Genomic DNA, 24,189 nt, shown 5'->3' on the forward strand with positions numbered 1-24,189 from the left:
GGTAGTGAGCACAATGTTATCTATATGACACACATGAACTAGCACTGTCTAACTGGGAAACTGTCAATAACTGGGAAACTGTCTAACTGTGATAATAGGGCAGCCATGACGGGCTTAGAAATTAGCATATGAGCCTACCTAGGTTTAGCTTTCAAAAAGAATACCAAGAGAACATAGCAAATTTGATGTAAATTGGAAAGTTGTTTAAAATTGCATGCCTTATCAAAATCATAAAAGTTTAATTTTGACTTGACTGTCCTTTTAACGGCACATTATTTTGTCTTCATTCCATAAGTATAATCTTGGTGTTGTACATGGCTGGGGGGAAGAAGATGCCTTCAGTGAGATCACTGAGGATGAGGAACGGGACATGAGTAGCTCGGCATCCAACCTTGTGCAAATGGGGTCTTTCATGCTGTTGTGCCTGTTGAGTGACCCTCGTATAAAAAAGCTGAAGGAGAACGAACTTAACTGGGTGTGCACGCTACTAGACCCCGGTATAAGCATAAAGTGCCTGAAATGTTACCGAATTACCGCAAGTCGGAAAGGATGCAGCAGTTCCAAAATAAATTAAAAAGTATGCTTTACACAGCGTATAAGGGTGATGTCACAGCACAAGGGGAATCTAACAGGGGAAGAGGTGAAAGTAATCCTACGACTCCCACAACCACGCCGGCAAGGACAGGACACTTTACAGACGTGTTGTTGATGGAGGACATGCAGAGATTTTTTTTTTTTTTTTTTTTAAAACTTTTTTTATTAAGAATCCACGATACAAAGAAATCGATAAAATAAACAAATGAGAATACAATTATGGTAATCGCATTGTCAGTTTCACAGAAAGAAATATAAAACATAAACCGTGCATCATAGACTCTTGTTTTAACCTTTTTCTAATACAATAACAAGATAACAGTGACAAAAACAAAGACATCTCAATGCTTATCTCTTTATGAACTAAAATCTACCTGAAAGTATTAATCATTGGCTACGTTAATGCTTGGGTAAGTTCTTGCTACATGGTCGATTAGAAAACCTCTATGTGTTGCCGGATGGACTAGGTTGGGGTTTATTGTATTTGATATAATTTGCCCATAGTTCTTGTAACTCTATGAATTGTTCCCTTTTATCTTGTAAGTAGGAGCCATATTCCTCCAGTTCAATCAAATCTGTGACCTTGCTACGCCATAGGGCCAGAGATGGAATTTCTGATGATCTCCAGTTTTGAGCAATCAGCACTTTTAGGCTATTTGTCATAATTTTTAGCAGGGATTTAAAATGAGGTTGAGGAAGTTTAATTGATTTGTTCAATAACCACACAAGGGGGTCCAGTGGGAGGCTAATTTGGAAAATATGTTCTATTTCAGTAATTATTGTGCGCCACAACGAGTTTATTTGGGAGCACCACCACCACGTATGACTCATGCCGCTGCCAACATGTCCACACCTCCAGCAGCGATTATTGGTCTGTGGGAAAAGTTTATGGATTCTCCTAGGGGTCAGATACCACCCATGTAAAATTTTATAGTTAATTTCTTTGATAGAAGCTGACATAGAGGCAGATTTGGTATTATGAAAAATAAGTGTCGCTGTCTGAGGTGTGATGGTGACCCCCAGTTCTCTTTCCCACATCTCAACAGAGCGCGGGAGGTTACCCGGCGGCGGCTGAGTAATGATGTTATAAATATAGGAAAGGCTTGTGTTTAACTGGTGGTGTAGATGTATATAATTTCTCAATGTTAGTTAATGGTCGTAGCATGTTTAAGTGATGTTGGTGTGTTGTGATGTAGTGGTGCACTTTTCGGTACGTGAACCAATTGCTGGCCCAATTGTGGTCTGTTTCTATCAACTGTTCCTGAGATCTCATCAGGTCATTATTAGCTAGAGTCATGAGTAGGACGTCTGCGTCTCTGTGCTGTGTCCCTGAGCTCCTAATTAGAGTCAATAGGGAGAACTCGTTATTGTGAAAGAGTGATGTTAAGGGGCCTGGGCAAGAAGATATGTATGGGTTTATCCTATTAGAAGAATCCCAGATTCTCAGTGTTTCCTGAGTGATCGGGTTATTAATTTGTTTAAAGAGTACCTGGAATCCTGGGTTCCAGCATATAGAGGGGAGATTAGTGCCTGGGCTAAGGTTTTCCTCCAGTGAGACCCATCTCTTGTGTTCCCCATGAATCCTCCAATCAAGGACTCTCTGGAGAAATATAGACCTCCGGTATGCGTCAACGTCCGGGACTCCCAAACCACCCTGAGTTGTAGGACGGGACATTATAAACTTGTTTATCCTGGGGGGGGCGTCTGTTCCAAATGAACGAGCTAAACAGCTGTTGCATCTGTGGTATATATGTGCTAGGGAGTTGAATGGGGAGAGTCTGCATAATGTAGAGCAGTCTTGGGAAGATGTTCATCTTAATTGTATTAATTCTTCCCAGCCAGGATAAACGTTTCCTGGTCCAGGATGAGAGGTCTCGAATTAAGTCAGTTTTTATGGCTGAGTAATTCAACTTGTGTAGCAATTCGGGGTTGTCTGTTAAGTGTATCCCCAGGTATTTTAATGAAGCTTTGTTCCACTTAAATGGGCAGATTTTAGAGATCATTTCTTCCATTGAGGAATCTATGGCTACCCCTAACATCTCAGATTTATTTTGATTGATTTTGTAATTAGAGAGGTTGCGGAAGACCTCCAATTCCTTGAGTAAGTGGGGGATTGATTCAACTGGTGCAAGTAGGGAGAATAGGATGTCGTCCGCAAAGAGAGACAACTTGTATTCCTCCTCTCCCACTCTCAAGCCCCGGATTTGTCTATTGGATCTAATTTTGGTCGCTAGAGTTTCAATGAGGCATGTGAAAAGCAAAGGAGACAGGGGGCAACCTTGCCTGGTGCCGTTTGTAATTTGAAATGTGGGTGATAGAATTCCGTTAAGGGCTATTCTGGCGCTAGGTTTATTATATAACGCAAAGATTCTATACAGCATTTTATCACCAAAGCCAAAGGCCTGCAAGGTTGCCTTAAGAAAAGGCCATCCGACTCTATCGAAGGCCTTTTCTGCATCAGTGGAAATCCAGAGGGAGGGGATATGATTTGTCTTGGCGTGCCAAAGAAGGTGTAGGTTGCGCACCGTATTGTCCCTAGCTTCTCGGTAAGGTACAAAGCCAACTTGGTCACGATGTATAATATGGGGGAGTATTGGATTAAGTCTATTGGCTATGACCTTAGCGAAGATCTTTATATCTGTATTCAGAAGGGAGATCGGTCTGTAATTAGAGATAGATGTGGTAGGTTTGTTCGGCTTTGGGATTAACGTGACGTTGGCTTGTAGGGCCGTGGGAGGGAAGGGCTTATCTTGATCAATACTTTGAAAGTATGCTAAGAGATGGGGTATCAGGATATCTCTGAATGTTGTGTAGTAGGTATTGCTAAATCCGTCTGGACCTGGGGATTTACCCGTTTTCAATGTTTTAATAGCTAATTTGACTTCTTCTATCGAGATGGGGGAGTCCAGGTTGGATCTCTGGTCGTCACTAATTTGGGGAAGGTGCAGTTGAGCCAAGTAGCCTTGAATTGCCGTATGTGTAGGGGGGTGTACGTCTGTGGACAGGTTATACAGTGAGTGGTAGTAGTGCCTGAAGCTGTCAGCTATGTCTTTTGATGTGTGCCAGTCATTTCCCTTATCGTCCTTAATGTGCATAATATATCTGCTGAGGGTTTTTCTTCTGAGCTGCCTAGCTAGGAGTTTGCCCTGTTTGTTAGCACCTTCGTAGAATGTTTTCTTAAGGAAGAGTGCATTGCGTTTGGCTTCCTTCCCCAGATAGCAGTTAAGCTGTGAGCGTTTGTGTTCTAGGCTTTCTAGGAGAGATCGGTCTTTCGGGAATAGTTTATGTATTTCTTGGAGTTTGTTTAAGTCAGTAAGTAGGGATGTTAAGTAATATTGTTGTTGTTTTATGCTGGCCGCTTTAAGAGCAATCAGCTCACCCCTGAGGACGCATTTGTGTGCGTTCCATATGTGTTGCTGGCATACGTCTGGGGTATTATTTATCTTAAAGTAGTCCTCGATGGCCTTAGTTATGTGAATCCGTATCAATGGGTCCTTTAATAGGGACTCGTCTAATCTCCAGGATCTTGATTGATGGGCACCTATGGAATAATTAAATGTGCAGCTAACCATAGCATGGTCAGACCACGTTATTGGGTGTATTTCGGAGTGCCGGGCGCGGACCAGGCTAGTGACATCTGTTAGTATGTAATCTATTCTAGAATAGCTTTGGTGTGGGTGAGAGTAAAAGGTGAAGTTTTTCTCGAGTGGGTGGTGGAGTCGCCAGACATCATGCAAGGCCAGGGAAGTTAACTTGGACCTAATGAATTTTAGGGTTTTGGTGGGTACGGCCGAGGTGCCGGCCGAGCAATCCACTGTTGGGTCTAGGGCAATATTGAAGTCGCCTCCAACAATTAGACTACCCTTAGAGGACTCCAGGAGCTTGTTACATAACTGCTGAAAGAAACCAAGGGCATCCGAACTAGGGGCGTATATGTTGACTAGAGTTATAGGTTTGCTGTGCAAAAGCCCAGAGATAATCAGGTACCTTCCCTGTTTATCCTTATCTATTGAATTCACTTGGAAGGGGAGGTTCTTATTAATTATTGTGCAAACTCCATTATGTTTGGAACTATTGGAGGAGAAAAATGCTGTTCCAAATTTCTTAAAGGAGGCATGAGGTTCCCGCCCCCGTTTGAAATGGGTCTCTTGTAGCATTACAATATCGCAATTAAGCCTTTTGTAGTCTTTAAGAGCGATGGTTCTCTTTTGTGGGATGTTAAGCCCCTTAACATTGTGGGAAAGAATTTTAAGATTAGACCTATCCATCTACTAAAATGTATTTCTGTATATATAAAGATTCATATAGCAAGCATACTTCAATTTTGCAAAGCAAGATAGATTTGAACATTGACCAGTAAAAAGCATGAGACATCACATATTCCATATTAAAAAGCATAACAAGATAAAGTAGACATGAATTATAAACAAATCCAACATGTAGTGTATTTGTAGAACTATACACCTTGTGTGGGGAATAATTGGTGTTGCATAGCGCTCTAGGTATCTTTTCATAAGATATGTGGGAGTTTCAGGTGGGGACCTGTAAAAGGAGGGGGGAGACGGGAGGAGTGAATGGGAAGGGTATGGAGGGTGAGGTAAAGGAGGGATTGGGGGAAAAGGGGGTGTATGGGGGGTGGTGGGCTGAGACTGTGTTGATCATAGATACATCATCATTAGCCCTTGAAATTAATAACACCCAGTCCCGACAAAGTTTATATGACATATATTAAGCTGAATTCTGCCCAATGTCCATGAGACTAGTCTAGTTACCTGTGATGGTAGATAACAAATGGGAGGAAAAAGGGCAAACAGTAACATGCAGCAGGGCTAAAACAACAAAGTCCCAATGAACAAAAACACAACTGTTTCAACATAAGTTAAGTCTTTACCCCTTGGCTCACGATCAGGAACAGTCCAGATGAATATAGGCCAGGGAGAGCTCCCCAGCACGGACCACTATCCTCAGTAACAAAAGGAGGGGGGAAACGGGAGGAGTGAATGGGAAGGGTAAGAGGGGTGAGGTAAAGGAGGGTTTGGGGGAAAAAGGAGTGCATGGGGGATGGGGGACTGAGACTGTGTTGATCATAGTTACATCATCATTAGCCCTTGAAATTGATAACACCCAGTCCCGACAAAGTTTATATGACATATATTAAGCTGAATTCTGCCCAATGTCCATGAGACTAGTCTAGTTACCTGTGAGGGGAGATAACAAATGGGAGGAAAGAGGGCAAAACAATAACATGCAGCAGGGCTACAACAACAAAGTCCCAGTGAACAAAAACATAACTGTTTCAGCATAAGTTAAGTTCTTACCCCTCGACCCACGATCAGGAACATTCCAGAAGGATATAGGCCAGGGAGAGCTCCCCAGCACGGACCACTATCCTCAGTAACAGGGGATATGTGGCCTAGCAAACAGCGCCAGTCAATACAGTTAGGAAGTGTCTTGTGGCCGTGACGGACCTGAAGATGTGGACTCAGTCTTCCTTTTCTTGGGGAGGACTTTATTCCATTGAGGGCGTTGTTCCCTAGGAGGATCTTTGGTTTTTTCTGGATGCCTTGATGCAGTCTCGAGGACGTCCTCATCTGGGGGAACAATGGTGATGTTCAGTTTTTTGGAAACGTTGTCTAGGTCGTGGAAAGTTTTGTAGATGATCTGTGATCCGTTGTGGGTAATGATCAGACTGAAGGGGTAGCCCCACCTATATCTAATGTTGTGTTCTTGCAGAGCTTTGGTGAGAAACCGGACTTCCCTTCTCCTCTGGATGGTTTGGAGGCAGAGGTCCTGGAAAATTTGTAGGGTGTGGTCTTTAAAGGTAATGGATCTCCTGGATCTCGCCGCCTGCCACACTTCTTCTTTAGAAGTGAATCTTAAGAACCTCATAATCACATCTCTAGGTGGGTTAGGAGGCTTAGATGGAGGTCTCAGCGCTCTATGGATCCGTTCAATTTCATCGTTTAGTAGTGGAGGTGACCTAGGGTTTAGGAAGTGGAACAGGTCCTTGACATAAGATTTTAGCTGCTCTGGGGAGATCTCCTCAGGTATACCTCTAATCCTAAGGTTGTTCCGTCTCCCACGATTGTCCAGGTCCTCCAGTTTCTCCTGTAAGGCCTGCACCATTGAGTCTTGAATGGAGAGCTGTTGAGTATTGGTGCTGACCATAGAGTTAAGCGTCTCTTGGCCCTCTTCAATGTAGTCAAGTCTGGAGCTCATATCATTCAAGTCCTTTTTTAGATCCCTCATTTCTCCTTTGATAAATGACTTCAATGACTCAAAATCTGATTTGGAGGGGAGATCCGCAATTTGTGAAGGGAGAGCCAACAGTGATTTATATTGTGAGGGAGTATATTCTAGCTGCATCTCAGTGGAAGGCTGATCTTGTGGCAGAGAAGAATCTGATGAACATGACTCTGAGGGTTGGAAAAAAACAGAAACTGAGGGCGTGGAGACTGCTAGTTTGTTGTTCTTGTCAGGTTTTGGCCCCTTGCGTTGTGACATCTTGTTTTAAATGTGGAGGTCAACGTGGAGCCCCCCAGATCCCACACTCCTCTGGAAAAAGTGAGGAGGTCCTATATGTGTCTGTATTGGGCCCAGTCCCTTCAAGTATTAAATGTCTCTGTATAGACCAAGTCAGTTAGGCCCCAAATAGACAGCAAAGTTTATTAAGGCTACTATGTTATGAAATAGCTGTTTATAGATTAGGCTTGCAGCTGTATTCCGGTAGCCAAGTGTTGCTATGTGGCCTGTAGAAATCGCCCCCAGGAGAGCTGTTAGATTATGAGGCCGAATGTGGGGATTCAAGCCGTTGTTAAGCTGTTCTGGCGTGTGGGAGATTAAAGGCTCCCTCCCTCTCAACCCCCGTTGTGAAGTAATGCTTGCAAGTACTATGTAACCTCACCTGTGGCTTGTGAGTGTGCTCCGACTGGAGTTAGAGCTCCCGCAGCCCCCGTTGCCTCTCTGTGTCTTCTGGGCCCTTAGCGTGCCACGTGGGTGCAGCGCGTATGGATCTGCGGCGTGTCCCCGATAGTGCCGTACGATAGGATGTAACTTGCTGGACCGGCTCCGGGATCTTGTCACCCGATCTCAGAAACCGGGGATTAGTGCGAGCGCACCATGAGAGGCACAGAGTAAAGCTCGGATGAGGGGAACACCAGAGGCCGCAAATAGTGGATAGTCCGGTCCAAGATGGCGATCGGGCTTTCTTAATGCGGTGTGTTTCAGACTTTTCGAGTGGGGTGGAGAGGGGGGTGGGATGGAATAAAGGTTCTGGGCTGCTCTCTATCTCGAGGGAATAATTGGGAGCATTGTTAAATGTCAGTCAGGGTCCCCACCATGACGGCTCCTGTTGTGTGAGCAGCAACAGCTCCGGAGCTTCACAAGAAAGCAGCCATGTCCCAGCAAGGCTTGGCTCCGCCCCCGACATGCAGAGATTTTTAATTGCCACAGCCCTTCGGGGTCCACCCTCAGAGAATGACTCGACTGACAGGTCGCAGACTACCTCGCCTTAACTGCAGATCTCGACACTCAGAGGAGCGATGAACCCCTTGACTACTGAGGGTGCAGGCTTGACCTGTGGCCTGAGCTATCCCAATTTGCGATAGAACTTCTGGCCTGCCCCGCTTCAAGTGTCCTGTCAGAAAGGACCTTCTGGGCAGCAGGAGGTATTGTCACTGAGAAGAGAAGTCGCCTAGGTCAAAAAAGTCTAGATTACCTCACCTTTATTAAGATGAATGAGGGATGGATCCCGAAGGGACTGACATTGGGCGATACATTCGAGTAAAAAAGGCCTGATGAGATGAGCTGCCTTGGGCTAAAAATGGTTCACACGGTGCTGTATTTTATCTTCGAATGCCGGATGACTTGCGTGACTTATCCGCCACCAACTAGGGTTCAAGCCGCAATGTTTTAGGGCACTTTCTGCCTGGGAAACAAACATCAATTTTTCTGGCCGCTGCTACAGCAGCGGCTGCAACAATACCTAATTTTTCAGGCATGTGTACATGCCTAATTTTTCTGGCCTCTGGTGCAGCACTGTGGCTTCAAAAACCAAACCAATAAAAAAAAGACACATAACAGGGATTAAACTGATAGGAATAGTACTACTTAACACACCACTCCCATCTGGTGGCAGAATAGATTGCACGCGCAGTGCCCCAGATTTGAAGTAGGAGGACCGACCAAGCATCTTTTTCCATCTCCCGGTTCCTAAAATCCATGCCATATACACGTCCCCTGATAGGGGACAGAACAGGGCATGATAGGGGACGGAACAGGGATTAAACTGATACGAATAGTACTACTTAACACACCTTATAATAACGCAGAGAGAGGCAACGCAGAGAGAGGAGTCTGAAGAAGAGGAGTCAGAGGAGGAAGGTGGATTTGAGGAGGTGGAAGACCAAACACAGCAGGCATCCCAGGGGGCTTGTTGTCACCTTTCAGAGACCCTTGGTGTTGTACGTGGCTGGGTGGAGGAAGAGACCTTCAATGACATCAGTGAGGACAAGGAACGGGACATGGCTAGCTTGTTATCCAACCTTGTGCAAATGGGGAGTTTGCGGTTGTTCAAATGGACTGTTTGCGGTTGTTTGCGGTGCGTTAAAGGGACAGTCTAGGCCAAAATAAACTTTCATGATTCAGATAGAGCATGTAATTTTAAACAATTTTCCAGTTTACTTTTATCACCAATTTTGCTTTGTTCTTTTGGTATTCTTAGTTGAAAGCTTAACCTAGGAGGCTCATATGCTAATTTCTTAGACCTTGAAGCCCACCTCTTTCAGATTGCATTTTAACAGTTTTTCAGCACTAGAGGGTGTTAGTTCACGTATTTCATATAGATAACACTGTGCTCGTGCACGAAAAGTTATCTGGGAGCAGGCACTGATTGGCTAGACTGCAAGTCTGTCAAAAGAACTGAAAAAAGAGGCAGTTTGCAGAGGCTTAGATACAAGATAATCATAGAGGTTAAAAGTATATTATTATAAATGTGTTAGTTATGCAAAACTGGGAAATGGGTAATAAAGGGATTATCTATCTTTTAAAACAATAAAAATTCTGGTGTAGACTGTCCCTTTAAATGGGGAGTTTGGTCTGTCACTGTGAAGCGGGCGTAACCCTTACAATACCTGATCGATACAACATCATACCTGATGTTTTAAAGCACATTATTCCAAACAATTTAGGAATGTTAGGTGATTTATGCCCTTTATGGCTTAAAACCAGATTCTGCATCAACTATGTAATTTTCCATGGGAGTTTTGCCATGGATCCCCCTCCGGCATGCCACAGTCCAGGTGTTAATCCCCTTGAAACAACTTTCTCATCACTATTGTGGCCAGAAAGAGTCCCTGTGGGTTTTAAAATTCGCCTGCCCATTGAAGTCAATGGGGGTTCGCCCGGTTCGCCGAATCGCAAACTTTTAGGGAAGTTTGCGTTCGCTGTTCACGAACCCAAATTTTTAGGTTCGCGACATCACTAAGTATGACTTTGTCATCTACTATTATTAAACAATCAGGCATGAGTACCGTTAACCCAGAACTACCCCATAAATCAAACCCTCTATACGCCAATTAAGGCCAACAATTTAATTTAACTGGTTATAGAGAAGCAGTGCTTTATATTTTCAAAGTTCATATTATTCTGCATTTTTGTGTTAAGTTCAGTTTCTCAGTACTGCTGAGAGTGTACACCCTTGTTCTGTCCTTAGGATATAACACAATCTTTTTGAATTTACTTATCCACAAAATTTTCCATAGACGATAATCATGATTTTATGTTGAAAACCATTACATTGTTTTACTTTTTTTTTTCTTTTCTAAAAGATTGTGATGGACCTGTAAGGAATTTATAACAATCATTTAAAAAATAAAAAAAAACATTTCTAAAGCCTTTTATCAGAGAAACACCATTAAAGGCTATGGGGATTTTGTAGATAAATCTTATATGCTTTTCTAAAGAATTGTGATCTAACCTATTTCTAATACTAATCAAAGTTCGGAAATTTTTATCTGCAGGAAACAAATGCAAGCTTTGTAACCAAATTGTTAAAGAAGTAAAAGAAAAACAAGTTATCTTGTTATATCATATCCATATATTTTTTAATATCTTAAAGTTAAATAAATGATATTACCTGGAGATGTCATTGTTGATCTCAGAGGATAAGCTGTAGACAGTAAAATTAAGACCTTATTATTAAAATACATTTCCACTCAAGACTTTGCCTAGATATCAATGTGTACTTATATACAATCTGAGTTACATATAGGTAAAGAACCGATTTGTTTTCCAATCATATATAGTGCAAAATGATGGCAACACTCTTGCTTCAAATTGTAGTTTTAATAAGATCAATATCTAAGCAGCCAAAAATATTAATAGCAGCTTAATGGCAACCAGGTATAAAAGGTAATAGCTATTACTTTAAGAAAGAGCCTCAAAGGGCCCAATAGTTTTACTAGAAACTGCTATCTGGCATTATGCTGTCATTGTCCTGTTTTTAATTTTGGCTTCTGAATTTGAACACAAACTTGTATTAGCATATTTTTTTACAAAATACAAAAACTTGATAAAAGTATGCTTCTGATTAGATTTTATTTTGTGTATTTAGCATGTTTTTTTTTTTTACATCATTTTTATTAAATCTTAAATGTAACTAAATGATATTACCTTGAGTTGTTTGTGTTGATCTGAGGGACACTGTTGGTAATAAAATGAAAACATTATAAAATACATTTTTTTACTCAAGGTTTTGCCTAGTGATTAGCCATATACAATATTTGCAATATGGCAGCTTAATAGTAACCAATCTTGTATGTTTAGACAACAGGCTGACATTGTCCTATTTTTAACAGTTGCTTCTGTAACAATATACAACCCTGAATTACCATTTTACGTTACTGTTTTCTTAGGATAGCCTTATACATTCCCCAGGATCTTTTTTTTTTTTTTACAGTCCTTGTGTTTACCACCTCTATTGGAAATGTTCCATGAATCCACCACCCTTTCTATAAATAAATGCATCCACATTTATCCTGAATCTGCTACCCTCTAACTTAAAGGGACAGTAAACTATAAAATTATTTTCCCTTAATATGTTTCCAATTACTTTTTTTTACCATATCTGCTTTTTTAAGCCTTATTAGTGTATATGAATTTGCTGATTTTGTGTTTTGAAGTCACAATCTAATAAAATGGGTTGAGCTTGTAGGTATAATCAGATCTCATTACTTTATCACATTGTGTACATATACCTGCTTTGTTATCTTATATCTGTCCATAAACCAATCGCCAATACTTGGAGAAAACAATGGAAAATTAAAATGTTATTACCTCTTCTATAACCCACTGATAGTGTAATTTCTTCTACTGGCTGGGTTAACACAGCTTGGCCTTGAGGCCAAAAACTTTCAGGATGGGTGGGGGTACCACAGGCTAAATAAAGTAATTCAAATGCCAATATATGGTTAATGGAAATACTTGTAAACAATTTAATACACTCCAGCAGGTAAAGTTGATCGTTGGGAACAAATTAAAGGGGAGAAAATATTTGAGTAAACTGTCTCTTTAAGATTGTGACTTCTTTCTGCTTCCACTTTATTAAGTGCCTTCATATATTTGAAAAATACTATCATATCACCTCTTTCCCTTCTCTCCTCTAAACTTTATGGGGCATATTTATCAAGTTTCGTATGATACCCCTTGTTTCCGGCGAGTAATTTTATTTAGATTTATTTAAATTATATTTAAGTTAGGGGGGTGTTAGGGTTAGGGTTAGACTTAGATTTAGGGGTTAATATATTTATTATAGTGGCGGCGGCAGATTAGGGGTTAATAAGTGTAGTTAGGTAGTGGCGACATTGGGGGTGGCAGAGTAGGGGTTAATAAATAAAAAGTAGGTGTTGGCGATGTTGGGGGCATCAGATTAGGGGTTCATAGGAATAATGTAGGTGGTGGCGGTGTCCGGAGCGCAGATTAGGGGTTAATAATATAATGCAGGTGTCGGCGATGTCGGGGCCGGCAGATTAGGGGTTAATAAGTGTAAGATTAGGGGTGTTTAGACTCAGGGTTCATGTTAGGGTGTTAGGTGTAGACATAAAATGTATTTCTCCATAGGAATCAATGGGGCTGCGTTAGAAGCTGAACGCTGCTTTTTTGCAAGTGTTAGACTTTTTTTCAGCCGGCTCTCCCTCATTGATTCCTATGGGGAAATCGTGCACAAGCACGTTACACCAGCTCACCGCTGACTTAAGCAGCTCTGGTATTACAGTGAGATGTGGAGCAAAATTTTGCTCTCCGCTCACTTTTCTGAGGCTAACGCCGGGTTTGTAAAAACGTGTAATACCAGCGTTGTCTTAAAGGGACAGTCAACCATAGAATTGTTATTGTTTTAAAAGATAGATAATCTCTTTATTACCCATTCCCCAGTTTTGCATAACCAACACAGTTATATTAATGTAATTTTTACCTTTGTGATTACCTTGTATCTAGGAACCTTCTTCCAGCCCCCTGATCACATGACTGTGACTGTTTATTATCTATTGTCTTAAATTTAGCATTGTATTGTGCTAGATCTTAAATAACTTTCTGTGCCTGAACACAGTGTTATCTATATAGCCCATGTGTACTTTCTGTCTCTTTGTGTTGAAAAGAGATTTAAAAAGCATGTGATAAGAGGCAGCCCTCAAAGGCTTAGAAATTAGCATATGAGCCTACCTATGTTTAGTTTAAACTAAGAATACCAAGAGAAAAAAGCAAATTTGATGATAAAAGTAAATTGGAAAGTCAATTAAAATTAAAAGTCCTATCTGAATAATGAAAGTTTAATTTATACTTGACTGTCCCTTTAAGTGAGCGGTGAGAAAAAAATGCTTGTTAGCCCCACACACCATTACAGACAAAACTCGTAATCTAGGCGAGAGTTTGTGCCATATCTGAATATTAGTTTGTGATTGGTTATCAAGGGTTATTTTGTTCTGGGGAACAGGGATCAGTGAAAAGAAAAAACATACATAATATAAATGTAGCCACTAATCAGCAAGCGCTACTCAGGTGCTGAACCAAAGATGGGCCAGCTCGTAAGCTTACATTCCTGCTTTTTCAAATAAAGATACCAAGAGAATGAAGACAAATTGATAATAGGAGTAAATTAGAAATTTGCGTTATATTGCATGCTCTATCTGAATCATAAAATAAAAAAAAAATTGGGTTCTGTATCCTTTTAAGCCATACAGACTAATAATGATCACTAGAGGCTAATTTCTCATCTACAGAGACTTCAGATACTTTATCCCTGTTTGTAATACGAAATATTGTTTAGCTCCTTTACATGTTGGTTCTTTTACTAGTTCTTCAATAGACTCCCTTGAAAGATTTCAGTTTATACTTCCCAGTCTACATCAGGCACATTAAAGTCCCTCACTACTATAGCCTTGCCTTCATTGTCAATAATAATTATTTTATAAAATGAATCAAATGACTTATCTACAAAAATCCTTATAGACTTTAATGGTGTTTTCTGTTTAAAATCATTAGAATGTTTGTTCTATATCAGAGGGATTTTCTAATCAATAGGAACATGCATACTGTAATCTATGTGATCCCTCTTACATTTACAGTACAAGCTCCTTTCATGGTGTTAACCCTTTGCACACTTTACCACCCAAACCTCAATTGTTCCCTTTTCATTCTATTGATCTCCTAAACAGTGGCGGCTCTAGACAAATTTTACTGGGGGTGGCCAAGGTGGGGCCAGTGTTTAATCAGAGGGGCACATTAAAAAACTGAAACAAATTATATATATATATATATATATATATATATATATATATATATATTTATTTACACATATACATACACACACACATATATGTATATATATATATATATATACACACATATATATATTATGTATGTCAGACTGACAGTCAAACTCAGACTGTGTACGTGATGCAGTGACAGTGAGTCAGTCTCTAGCCAGTCAGATAGGCGGGGAGGCTGTTACTTACACACGCTAAAGTGGAGTGCCGATGCGCAGCAGGCAGGCGCAGCTGCGTAACTTGACTCAAGCTCTCTGAACTGCCCAAACTAGTGCCAGTAGTGCCTACACACATCAAAGCAGCCTCTGGACCATGCCCTGCCCATCATCATGCATAAATAATGCTAGATCTGGCCCCCCCTGGGTCTGTCCCCTGTATGTATATTATTAAGTCATCTCAGTGGCTAACTCAGGGGGGGGGGGGGGCACATGGGGAGCCAGGTACATTTTTACAGGGTCTCCTGTAGGCCCCCATGCAGAACCGCCACTGCTCCTAAATCTATTTCTAGTTTCTAGTACAGGTGCATCATTTACCTCCACAGCATTAAGGCAATCTTTCTGGTATTTAGGCCCCTACTTCACCCACAAGTAAAACCACCAACTTTTATGATTCAGATAGAGTGTGCAGTTTTAAGGCAATTTCCAATTTACTTTCATTTTATTTGCACATTTTCTGAGGAACAAGATCCTACTGAGCATGTGCACAAGCTCATAGGGTATATGCATATTAGTCTGTGATTGGCTGATGTCTGTCACATAATATAGGGAGGTTGGAAAATGGGAGAAAAAATAAATTTGTCAGAAAAAAATCTACTGCTTATTTGAAATTCAGAGTAAGTGCTATTGCATTGTCTTTTTATGTACTTGTTAATTATGTAAATTGAATTTGATTTAATCCACATTCTTCTGTCTTGATGACTGAATGTGCCATGCAATCCTTTTTCTTCCCTTATATGTTGGGCAAATGGTCATTCTCAGAATGGTAGGGACATACAAAATACTGTATGTGCAATACAGTGGCATAGATTCAAGAACATTTCAAAGAACCTTACAGTAAGACAAATGTATTAAATTTCTTTCGAGTTCTGGGATGATGATATACTAAGGGACTAACAAATATGCACACTGGAGATCTTCATAGGCTAGTATTTCTTATAGGTGCTCTGTAACGCAGCCCCATTGGTTCCTATGGGGAAACTACATTTATGTTTACACCTAACACCCTAACATGAACCCCGAGTCTAAACACCCCTAATCTTACACTTATTAACCCCTAATCTGCTGCCCCCGACATCACCGACACCTACATTATACTTATTAACCCCTAATTTGCCGCTCCGGACATCGCCGCCACTTTAATAAACATATTAACCTCTAAACTGCCGCACTCCAGCCTCGCAAACACTAGTTAAATATTATTAACCCCTAATCTGCCGCCCCTAACATCGCCGCCACCTACCTACATTTATTAACCCCTAATCTGCCACCCCCAACATCGCCGCCACTATACTAAATTTATTAACCCCTAAACCCTAACCCTAACACCCTCTAACTTTAATATAATTAAAATAAATCTAAATAAAACCTAATATCATTACCTAAATAATTCCTATTTAAAGCTAAATACTTACCTAGCTACAATTGAACTAATAGTTACATTGTAGCTATCTTAGGGCTTATTTTTATTTTACAGGCAAGTTTGTATTTCTTTTAACTAGGTAGAATAGTTACTAAATAGTTATTAACTATTTACTAACTACCTAGTTAAAATAAATACAAATTTACCTGTAAAATAAAACCTAACCAGTCTTACACTAACACCTAACATTACACTACAATTAAATAAATTAAATTAAATAAATACAATTACCTAAATTACAAAAAACCACACGAAATTACACAAAATAAAAAAAAGAAATGATCAGATATTTAAACTAATTACACCTAATCTAATAGCCCTATCAAAATAAAAAGCCCCCCCCCCTAAAATAAAAGCCCCCCTAAAATAAAAAAAAACTCTAGCCTAAACTAAACTACCAATAGCCCTTAAAAGGGCCTTTTGCTGGGCATTCCCCACAGAAATCAGCTCTTTTGCCTGTAAAAAAAAATTACAAACAACCCCCTAACAGTAAAACCCACCACCCACACAACCAACCCCCCAAATAAAATCCTAACTAAAAAAAACTAAGCTCCACATTGCCATGAAAAGGGCATTTGTATGGGCATTGCCCTTAAAAGGGCATTTAGCTCTTTTTCAGTCCAAAAGCCCCAATCTGAAAATAAAACCCACCCAAAAAACCCTTAAAGAAACCTAACACTAACCCCCGAAGATCCACTTACAGTTTTGAAGACCGAACATCCATCCTCAACGAAGCCGGGAGAAGTCTTCATCAGAACGGCAAGAAGTCCTCAACGATGCCGGGAGATGTCTTCATCCAAGCCAGCAGAAGTGGTCCTCCAGACGGGCAGAAGTCTTCATCCAGACGGCATCTTTTATCTTCATCCATCCGGCTGGAGCAGCTCCATCTTCAAGACATCTGATGCGGAGCATCCTCTTCTTCCGATGACTAACGACGTATGAAGGTTCCAATCAGCCAATAGAATGCGAGCTCAATCCTATTGGCTGATTGTATCAGCCAATAGGATTGAAGCTCAATCCTATTGGCTGATTGTATCAGCCAATAGGATTTTTTCACCTTTAATTCCGATTGGCTGATAGAATTCTATCAGCCAATCAGAATTCAAGGGATGCCATCTTGGATGACGTCATTTAAAGGAACATTCATTCGTTGTTAGTCGTCGGAAGAAGAGGATGCTCCGCACCGGATGTCTTGAAGATGGAGCCTCTCCACGCCAGATGGATGAAGATAGAAGATGCCGCTTGGATGAAGACTTCTCCCGGCTTCGTTGAGGATGGATGTCCGGTCTTCAAAACTGTAAGTGGATCTTCGGGGGTTAGTGTTAGGTTTTTTAAGGGTTTTTTGGGTGGGTTTTATTTTTAGATTAGGGCTTTTGGGCTGAAAATAAGAGCTAAATGCCCTTTTAAGGGCAATGCCCATACAAATGCCCTTTTCAGGGCAATGGGGAGCTTAGATTTTATTTGGGGGGTTGGTTGTGTGGGTGGTGGGTTTTACTGTTGGGGGGTTGTATGTATATTTTTTTTATAAGTAAAAGAGCTGATTTCTTTGGGGCAATGCCCTGCAAAAGGCCCTTTTAAGGGCTATTGGTAGTTTAGTTTAGGCTAGTGGGGTTATTTTTTTTGGGGGGGGGGTATTTTGATAGGGTTATTAGATTAGGTGTAATTAGTTTAAATATCTGATAATGTCTTTTTTTTATTTTGTGTAATTTAGTGGTTTTTTTTTTTGCAATTTAGGTAATTGTATTTGATTAATTTAATTTATTTAATTGTAGTGTAATGTTAGGTGTTAGTGTAAGACAGGCTAGGTTTTATTTTACAGGTAAATTTGTATTTATTTTAACTAGGTAGTTAATGAATATTTAATATCTATTTGGTAACTATTCTACCTAGCAGATTAGGGGTTAATAATATTTAACTAGTATTTGCAAGGCGGGAGTGTGGCGGTTTAGGGGTTAATATGTTTATTATAGTGGCGGCGATGTCCGGAGCGGCAGATTAGGAGTTAATAATTTTATTTTAGTGTTTGCGATGCAGGAGGGCCTCGGTTTAGGGGTTAATAGTTAGTTTATGGGTGTTAGTGTACTTTGTAGCACTTTAGTTATGAGTTTTATGCTACAGCTTTGTAGCGTAAAACTCATAACTACTGACTTTAGATTGCAATATGAATCTTGCGGGATAGGCTGTACCGCTCACTTTTTGGCCTCCCAGAAAAAGCTTGTAATACCGGCGCTATGGAAGTTCCATTGAAAAAGACTTTACGCTAATTGCGTAAGTTAATTTGCGGTACGGCCAAAAAAGTGTGCGGTGCCCCTAAACCTGCAAGACTCGTAATACCAGCGGGAGTGAAAAAGCAGTGTTAAAACCCATAACGCTGCTTTTTCACTCATAACGCCAAACTCGTAATCTAGCCGTCAGTGAGTTAATTTCTAACTAAGCAGTGTAACATGTTAAACAAATACATAAATACATTTGTTGTATATTATTAGAGGCCTCAGGGAGCTTTATTTAATGACATGCTGTACATTTTATGTAATATGTGGTGGCATGCAATGCTTATACATGTAAAAGTGTTTTTTTTTTTCAACTTTGTCATCTCAAGCATTTTTTAAATGATAGCTGAAAAACCCCACATGTTCCGAATGTGCATGCACACAGTCATCAGCCCATTATCCTACTGCACATTTGCAAGCTCACTGTTCCACATTCCTACTGGGCGAGCATAGGACAGAAATACACAGTCCTCATTGAACATTTCTGTCTCTTTTGTGCTCTTGCGAAGCGTGAGTAATGGAAAGTTTAACTTAAATATGTATCAGTGAATTGGACAGCAGCAGGGGAATAATAATTGGCTAGATTACGAGTTTTTGTCGGTAAGGCTGTGCGGGGCTAACAAGCCTTTTTTTCTAACCGCTCACTTAAGACAACGCTGGTATTATGAGTTTTCTGCAAGCCGGCGTTAGCCTCAGAAAAGGGAGCATTGAGCAAAATTTAGCTCCACATCTCAGCTCAATACCAGCGTTGCTTAAGTCAGCGGTAAGCTGGTGTAACGTGCTTGTGCACGATTTCCCCATAGGAAACAATGGGGCTGAGCTGGCTGAAAAAAACCCAGCAGCGTTCAGCTCCTAATTCAGCCCCATTGTTTCCTATGGGGAAATACTTTTTATGTCTACACCTAACACCCTAACATGAACCCCGAGTCTAAACACCCCTAATCTTACACTTATTAACCACTAATCTGATGCCCCCGACATCGTCACCACTTTCATAATATTATTAACCCCTAATCTGCCGCTCCGGACACCGCCGCCACCTACATTATACTAATGAACCCCTAATCTACTGCCCCAAACATTGCCGAACCCTACATTATATTTATTAACCCCTAATCTCCCCCCCCCACGTCACCATAACTATATTAAATTAATTAACCCCCAATCTGCCGCTGCCACTATAATACATTTATTAACCCCTAAACCTAAGTCTAATCCTAACCCTAACCCCCCTAACTTAAATATAATTTAAATACATCTAAATAAATTATTCCTATTTAAAACTAAATACTTACCTGTAAAATAAACCCTAAGATAGCTACAGTATAACTAATAGTTACATTGTAGCTATCTCGGGATTTATTTTTATTTTACAGGCAAGCTTTAATTTATTTTAACTAGGTACTATTTAATAACTACCTAGCTAAAATAAGTACAAATTTACCTGTAAAATAAACCCTAACCTAAGTTAAAATTACACCTAACACTACACTATCATTAAATTAATTACATAAAATACCTACAATTAATTACAATTAAATTAAATAAACTAAATTACGAAAAACAACAAACACTAAATTACAGAAAATAAAAAAGAAATTACAGATATTTTAAACTAATTAACCTAATCTAATCCCCCTAACAAAATAAAAAAGTCCCTCCAAAATAAAAAAAAATCCCTACTCTATACTAAATTACAAATAGCCCTTAAAAGGAACTTTTGCGGGGCATTGCCCCAAAGTAATCAGCTCTTTTACCTGTAAAAAAAAATACAATACCCCCCAACATTAAAACCCATCACCCACACAACCCACCCAATCCCCCCTTAAGAAAACCTAACACTAACCCCCTGAAGATCACCCTACCTTGAGCTGTCTTCACCCCGCCGGGCACAAGTGGACCTCCAGACCAGCAGAAGTCTTCCTCCGATCCGGCCAGAAAAGGACATCCAGACCGGCAGAAGTCTTCATCCAGGAGGCATCTTCTATCTTTTTTCCATCCGGAGCGGAGCGGGTCCATCTTGAAGACATTCGACGTGGAGCATCCTCTTCCATCCGACGGCGACTGAAGAATGAAGGTTCCTTTAAGTGACGTCATCCAAGATGGAGTCCCTTCAATTCCGATTGGCTGATAGCATCCTATCAGCCAATCGGAATTAAGGTAGGAAAAATCCTATTGGCTGATGCAATCAGTCAATAGAATTGAAGTTAAATCCTATTGGCTGATCCAATCAGCCAATAGGATTGAGCTTGCATTCTATTGGCTGTTCCAATCAGCCAATAGAATGCAAGCTCAATTCTATTGGCTGATTGCATCAGCCAATAGTATTTTTCCTACTTTAATTCTATCAGCCAATCGGAATTGAAGGGATGCCATCTTGGATGACGTCACTTAAAGGAACCTTCATTCTTCAGTCGCTGTCGGATGGAAGAGGATGCTCTGCGTCGGATGTCTTCAAGATGGACCCGCTCCGCTCCGGATGGAAGAAGATTGAAGATGCCGTCTGGATGAAGACTTCTGCCGGTCTGGATGTCCTCTTCTGGCCAGATCGGATGAAGACTTCTGCCCCTCTGGAGGTCCACTTGTGCACAGCTAGGTGAAAATGTCTCAAGGTAGGGTGATCTTCAGGGGGTTAGTGTTAGGTTTTATTAAGGGGGGATTGGGTGGGTTTTAGAGTAGGGTTGAGTGTGTGGGTAGTGGGTTTTAATGTTGGGGGGTATTGTATTTTTTTTTACAGGTAAAAGAGCCGATTACTTTGGGGCAATGCCACGCAAAATGCCCTTTTAAGGGCTATTTGTAATTTAGTATAGGGTAGGGAATTTTTTTATTTTGGGGGTGCTTTTTTATTTTGTTTTAGATTGGATTAGATTAGGTGTAATTAGTTTAAAATATCTGCAATTTCTTTTTTATTTTCTGTAATTTAGTGTTTGTTGTTTTTTGTAATTTAGTTTATTTAATTTATTGTAATTAATTGTATGTATTTTATGTAATTAATTTAATGATAGTGTAGTGTTAGGTGTCATTTTAACTTAGGTTAGGGTTCATTTTTCAGGTAAATTTGTACTTATTTTAGCTAGGTAGTTATTAAATAGTTAATAACTATTTAATAACTATTGTACCTAGTTAAAATAAATACAAACTTGCTTGTAAAATAAAAATAAATCCTGAGATAGCTACAATGTAATTATTAGTTATATTGTAGCTATCTTAGGGTTTATTTTACAGGTAAGTATTTAGTTTTAAATAGGAATAATTTATTTAGATGTATTTAAATTATATTTAAGTTAGGGGGGTTAGGGTTAGACTTAGGTTTAGGGGTTAATAAATTTATTATAGTGGCGGCGACGTTGGCGTCGTCAGATTAGGGGTTAATAAATTTAATATAGTTGCGGCGACGTTGGGGGGGCAGATTAGGGGTTAATAAATATAATGTAGGGTTCGGCGATGTTGGGAGCAGTAGATTAGGGGTTCATTAGTATAATGTAGGTGGCGGCGGTGTCCAGAGCGGCAGATTAGGGGTTAATAATATTATGCAGGTGGCGACGATGTCGGGGGCGGCAGATTAGGAGTTAATAAGTGTAAGATTAGGGGTGTTTAGATTCGGGGTTCATGTTAGGGTGTTAGGTGTAGACATAAAATGTATTTCCCATAGGAAACAATGGGGCTGCGTTAGGAGCTGAACGCTGCTTTTTTTGCAGGTGTTAGGTTTTTTCAGCCAGCTCAGCCCCATTGTTTCCTATGAGGAAATCGTGCACGAGCACGTTCAGCCAGTTAACCGCTACCGTAAGCAACGCTGGTATTACAGTGAGATGTGGAGCTAAATTTTGCTCAACGCTCACTTTTCTGAGGCTAACGGCGGCTTGCAGAAAACTCGTAATACCAGCGTTGTCTTAAGTGAGCGGTGAGAAAAAAGGAGTGTTAGCACCGCACAGTCTTACTAACAAAAACTTGTAATCTAGCCGATGGGAATTAAATGGCAAAATCTCTAACTATAATCCATCCTATTACAATAAAATTTACCTACTCCACTGTTCTGTGCAATAGCATTTTAATTGATTTGTCTGGTTACAGAATTGATGGTGCCATACACAAAACATATTTAGAAATGCTGTCTGTGCCTCTGCAGAGTTAAGTGATGTTAACATTTTCAATTAGGTATAATTAGATCCTGAATGAAATAAATATTTTAGATGGATTTTAATTTATCCATTCTAATGAAGATACGCTATAACTTTATTTTTAATATAGCAATGAAATTGTAATACCCCACGCTCCGGACACCCAATTCAAAAGTATTTTTTATGTGAGCTAATGGTTTGAACTATTCTTCAATTGGCAATCTAGCCATACATAACTCACACTCACCAAGATTACAGGTTGTGCGCTAAACCCGGTGCATAACACAAAAAATGAGAGGTATCTCATTCTCCATAGTGCTATTACAAGTTTTATAAAAACCTTCTTTTGTTGTGCGTTATGGTGCGATAAGCTGCTGATTTGAACAGCCAATAGGATTTAAGCATCTCTCATCCTATTGGCTTATTTGAATATTTTAGCCAATAGGAATGCAAAGGTACCTTAATATAAAATGGGTACCTTACATTCAAGCTTGAGTGTGCGGCAGATGATTTGTATGGGCAATGCCCATACAAATGCCCCTTTAGGGGCAATGGGTAGCTTAGGTTTTTTTAGACTTTGTTTTTTATATTTTGAGGGGTTGGTTGGGTGGGGGGTTTACTGTTAGGGAGGACTTTGTAATTTTGTAGGTAAAAGAGCTGATTGCTTCAGGGCAATGCCCTACAAATTGCCCTTTTAAGGGCTATTGGTAGTTTATCCTATAATATAAAAGGCCAAGTGTGTTTGTCCGAATCTGTCATGCACAGTAGAGACAGCACGAGGACAAACACACCTGGCCTTAGAGTCCCTACCTGATCTGCGGTGTGGGCATAAGTAGGCGTGGCCGGACATGAAGGGGGCAGAGTCTGGCATGAAGGGGGCGGGCAGGCGAGGGGAGAGAGATAGAGATGGGGGAGAGATAGAAAGAGGGGGAGAGAACAAAAGAGATGGAAAAGAGCTAAAGATAGGATAAGAGAGGGGAAAGAGCAAGAGAGGGGGGAGAGAGAGCAAAATAGAGGGGGAGAGAGAAAATAAGAGGGGGGAAAGAGAGAGCAAAAGAGAGGGGAAAAGAGAGTGCAAAAGAAGAGAGGGGGAGAGAGAGAGGGGGGAGATAGAGAGAGGGGGGAGATATAGAGTGGGGGAGAGGGGGGAGATAAAGAGAGGGGTGGAGAGGGGGGGAGATAGAGAGAGGGGTGGAGATAGAGAGAGGGAGAGAGGGGGGGAGATAGAGAGAGGGAGAGAGGGGGGGTGATAGAGAGAGGGAGAGAGGGGGGGAGATAGAGAGAGGGAGAGAGGGGGGAGATAGAGAGAGGGAGAGAGGGGGGAGATAGAGAGAGGGAGAGAGGGGGGAGATAGAGAGAGGGAGAGAGGGGGGAGATAGAGAGAGGGGGGGGAGATAGAGAGGGGGGAGATAGAGAGACGGGGGAAGATAGAGAGGGGGAGATAGAGAGAGGGGGAGAGGGGGGGATAGAGAGAGGGGGGAGATAGAGAGAGGGGGAGATAGAGAGAGGGGGGAGAGGGGGGAGATAGAGAGAGGGGGAGAGAAAGGGGGATAGAGAGGGAGGGGGAGATAGAGAGGGGGAAAGAGAGAAGGGGAAAGAGAGAGAGGGGGAGATGGGGGAGCAAGAGAAAGCGGGTAGAGAGAGAGGGGGGAGAGAGAGAGGGGGGAAAGAGAGAGAGGGGGAGAGAGGATGAGAGAGGGTGAGAGAGAGAGGGGTGAGAGAGAGAGGGGGGAGAAGGGGAGAGGAGAG

General features: G+C 40.9%; 1 protein-coding gene across 1 annotated transcript in view; it reads right to left on the reverse strand.

The window, feature by feature from the left end:
- The window catches only part of LOC128656779 (deleted in malignant brain tumors 1 protein-like), a 269,497-nt gene that overhangs the window by 203,212 nt on the left and 42,096 nt on the right, over nucleotides 1-24,189 (reverse strand). Inside the window, 2 exon segments of the mRNA XM_053710923.1 lie at nucleotides 10,730-10,762; nucleotides 11,266-11,295. Of these exon segments, the coding sequence (XP_053566898.1) occupies nucleotides 10,730-10,762; nucleotides 11,266-11,295 (63 nt within the window).

The sequence above is a fragment of the Bombina bombina genome, chromosome 4 (assembly GCF_027579735.1).
Source record: "Bombina bombina isolate aBomBom1 chromosome 4, aBomBom1.pri, whole genome shotgun sequence".
In the NCBI taxonomy this organism is placed as follows: domain Eukaryota; kingdom Metazoa; phylum Chordata; class Amphibia; order Anura; family Bombinatoridae; genus Bombina; species Bombina bombina.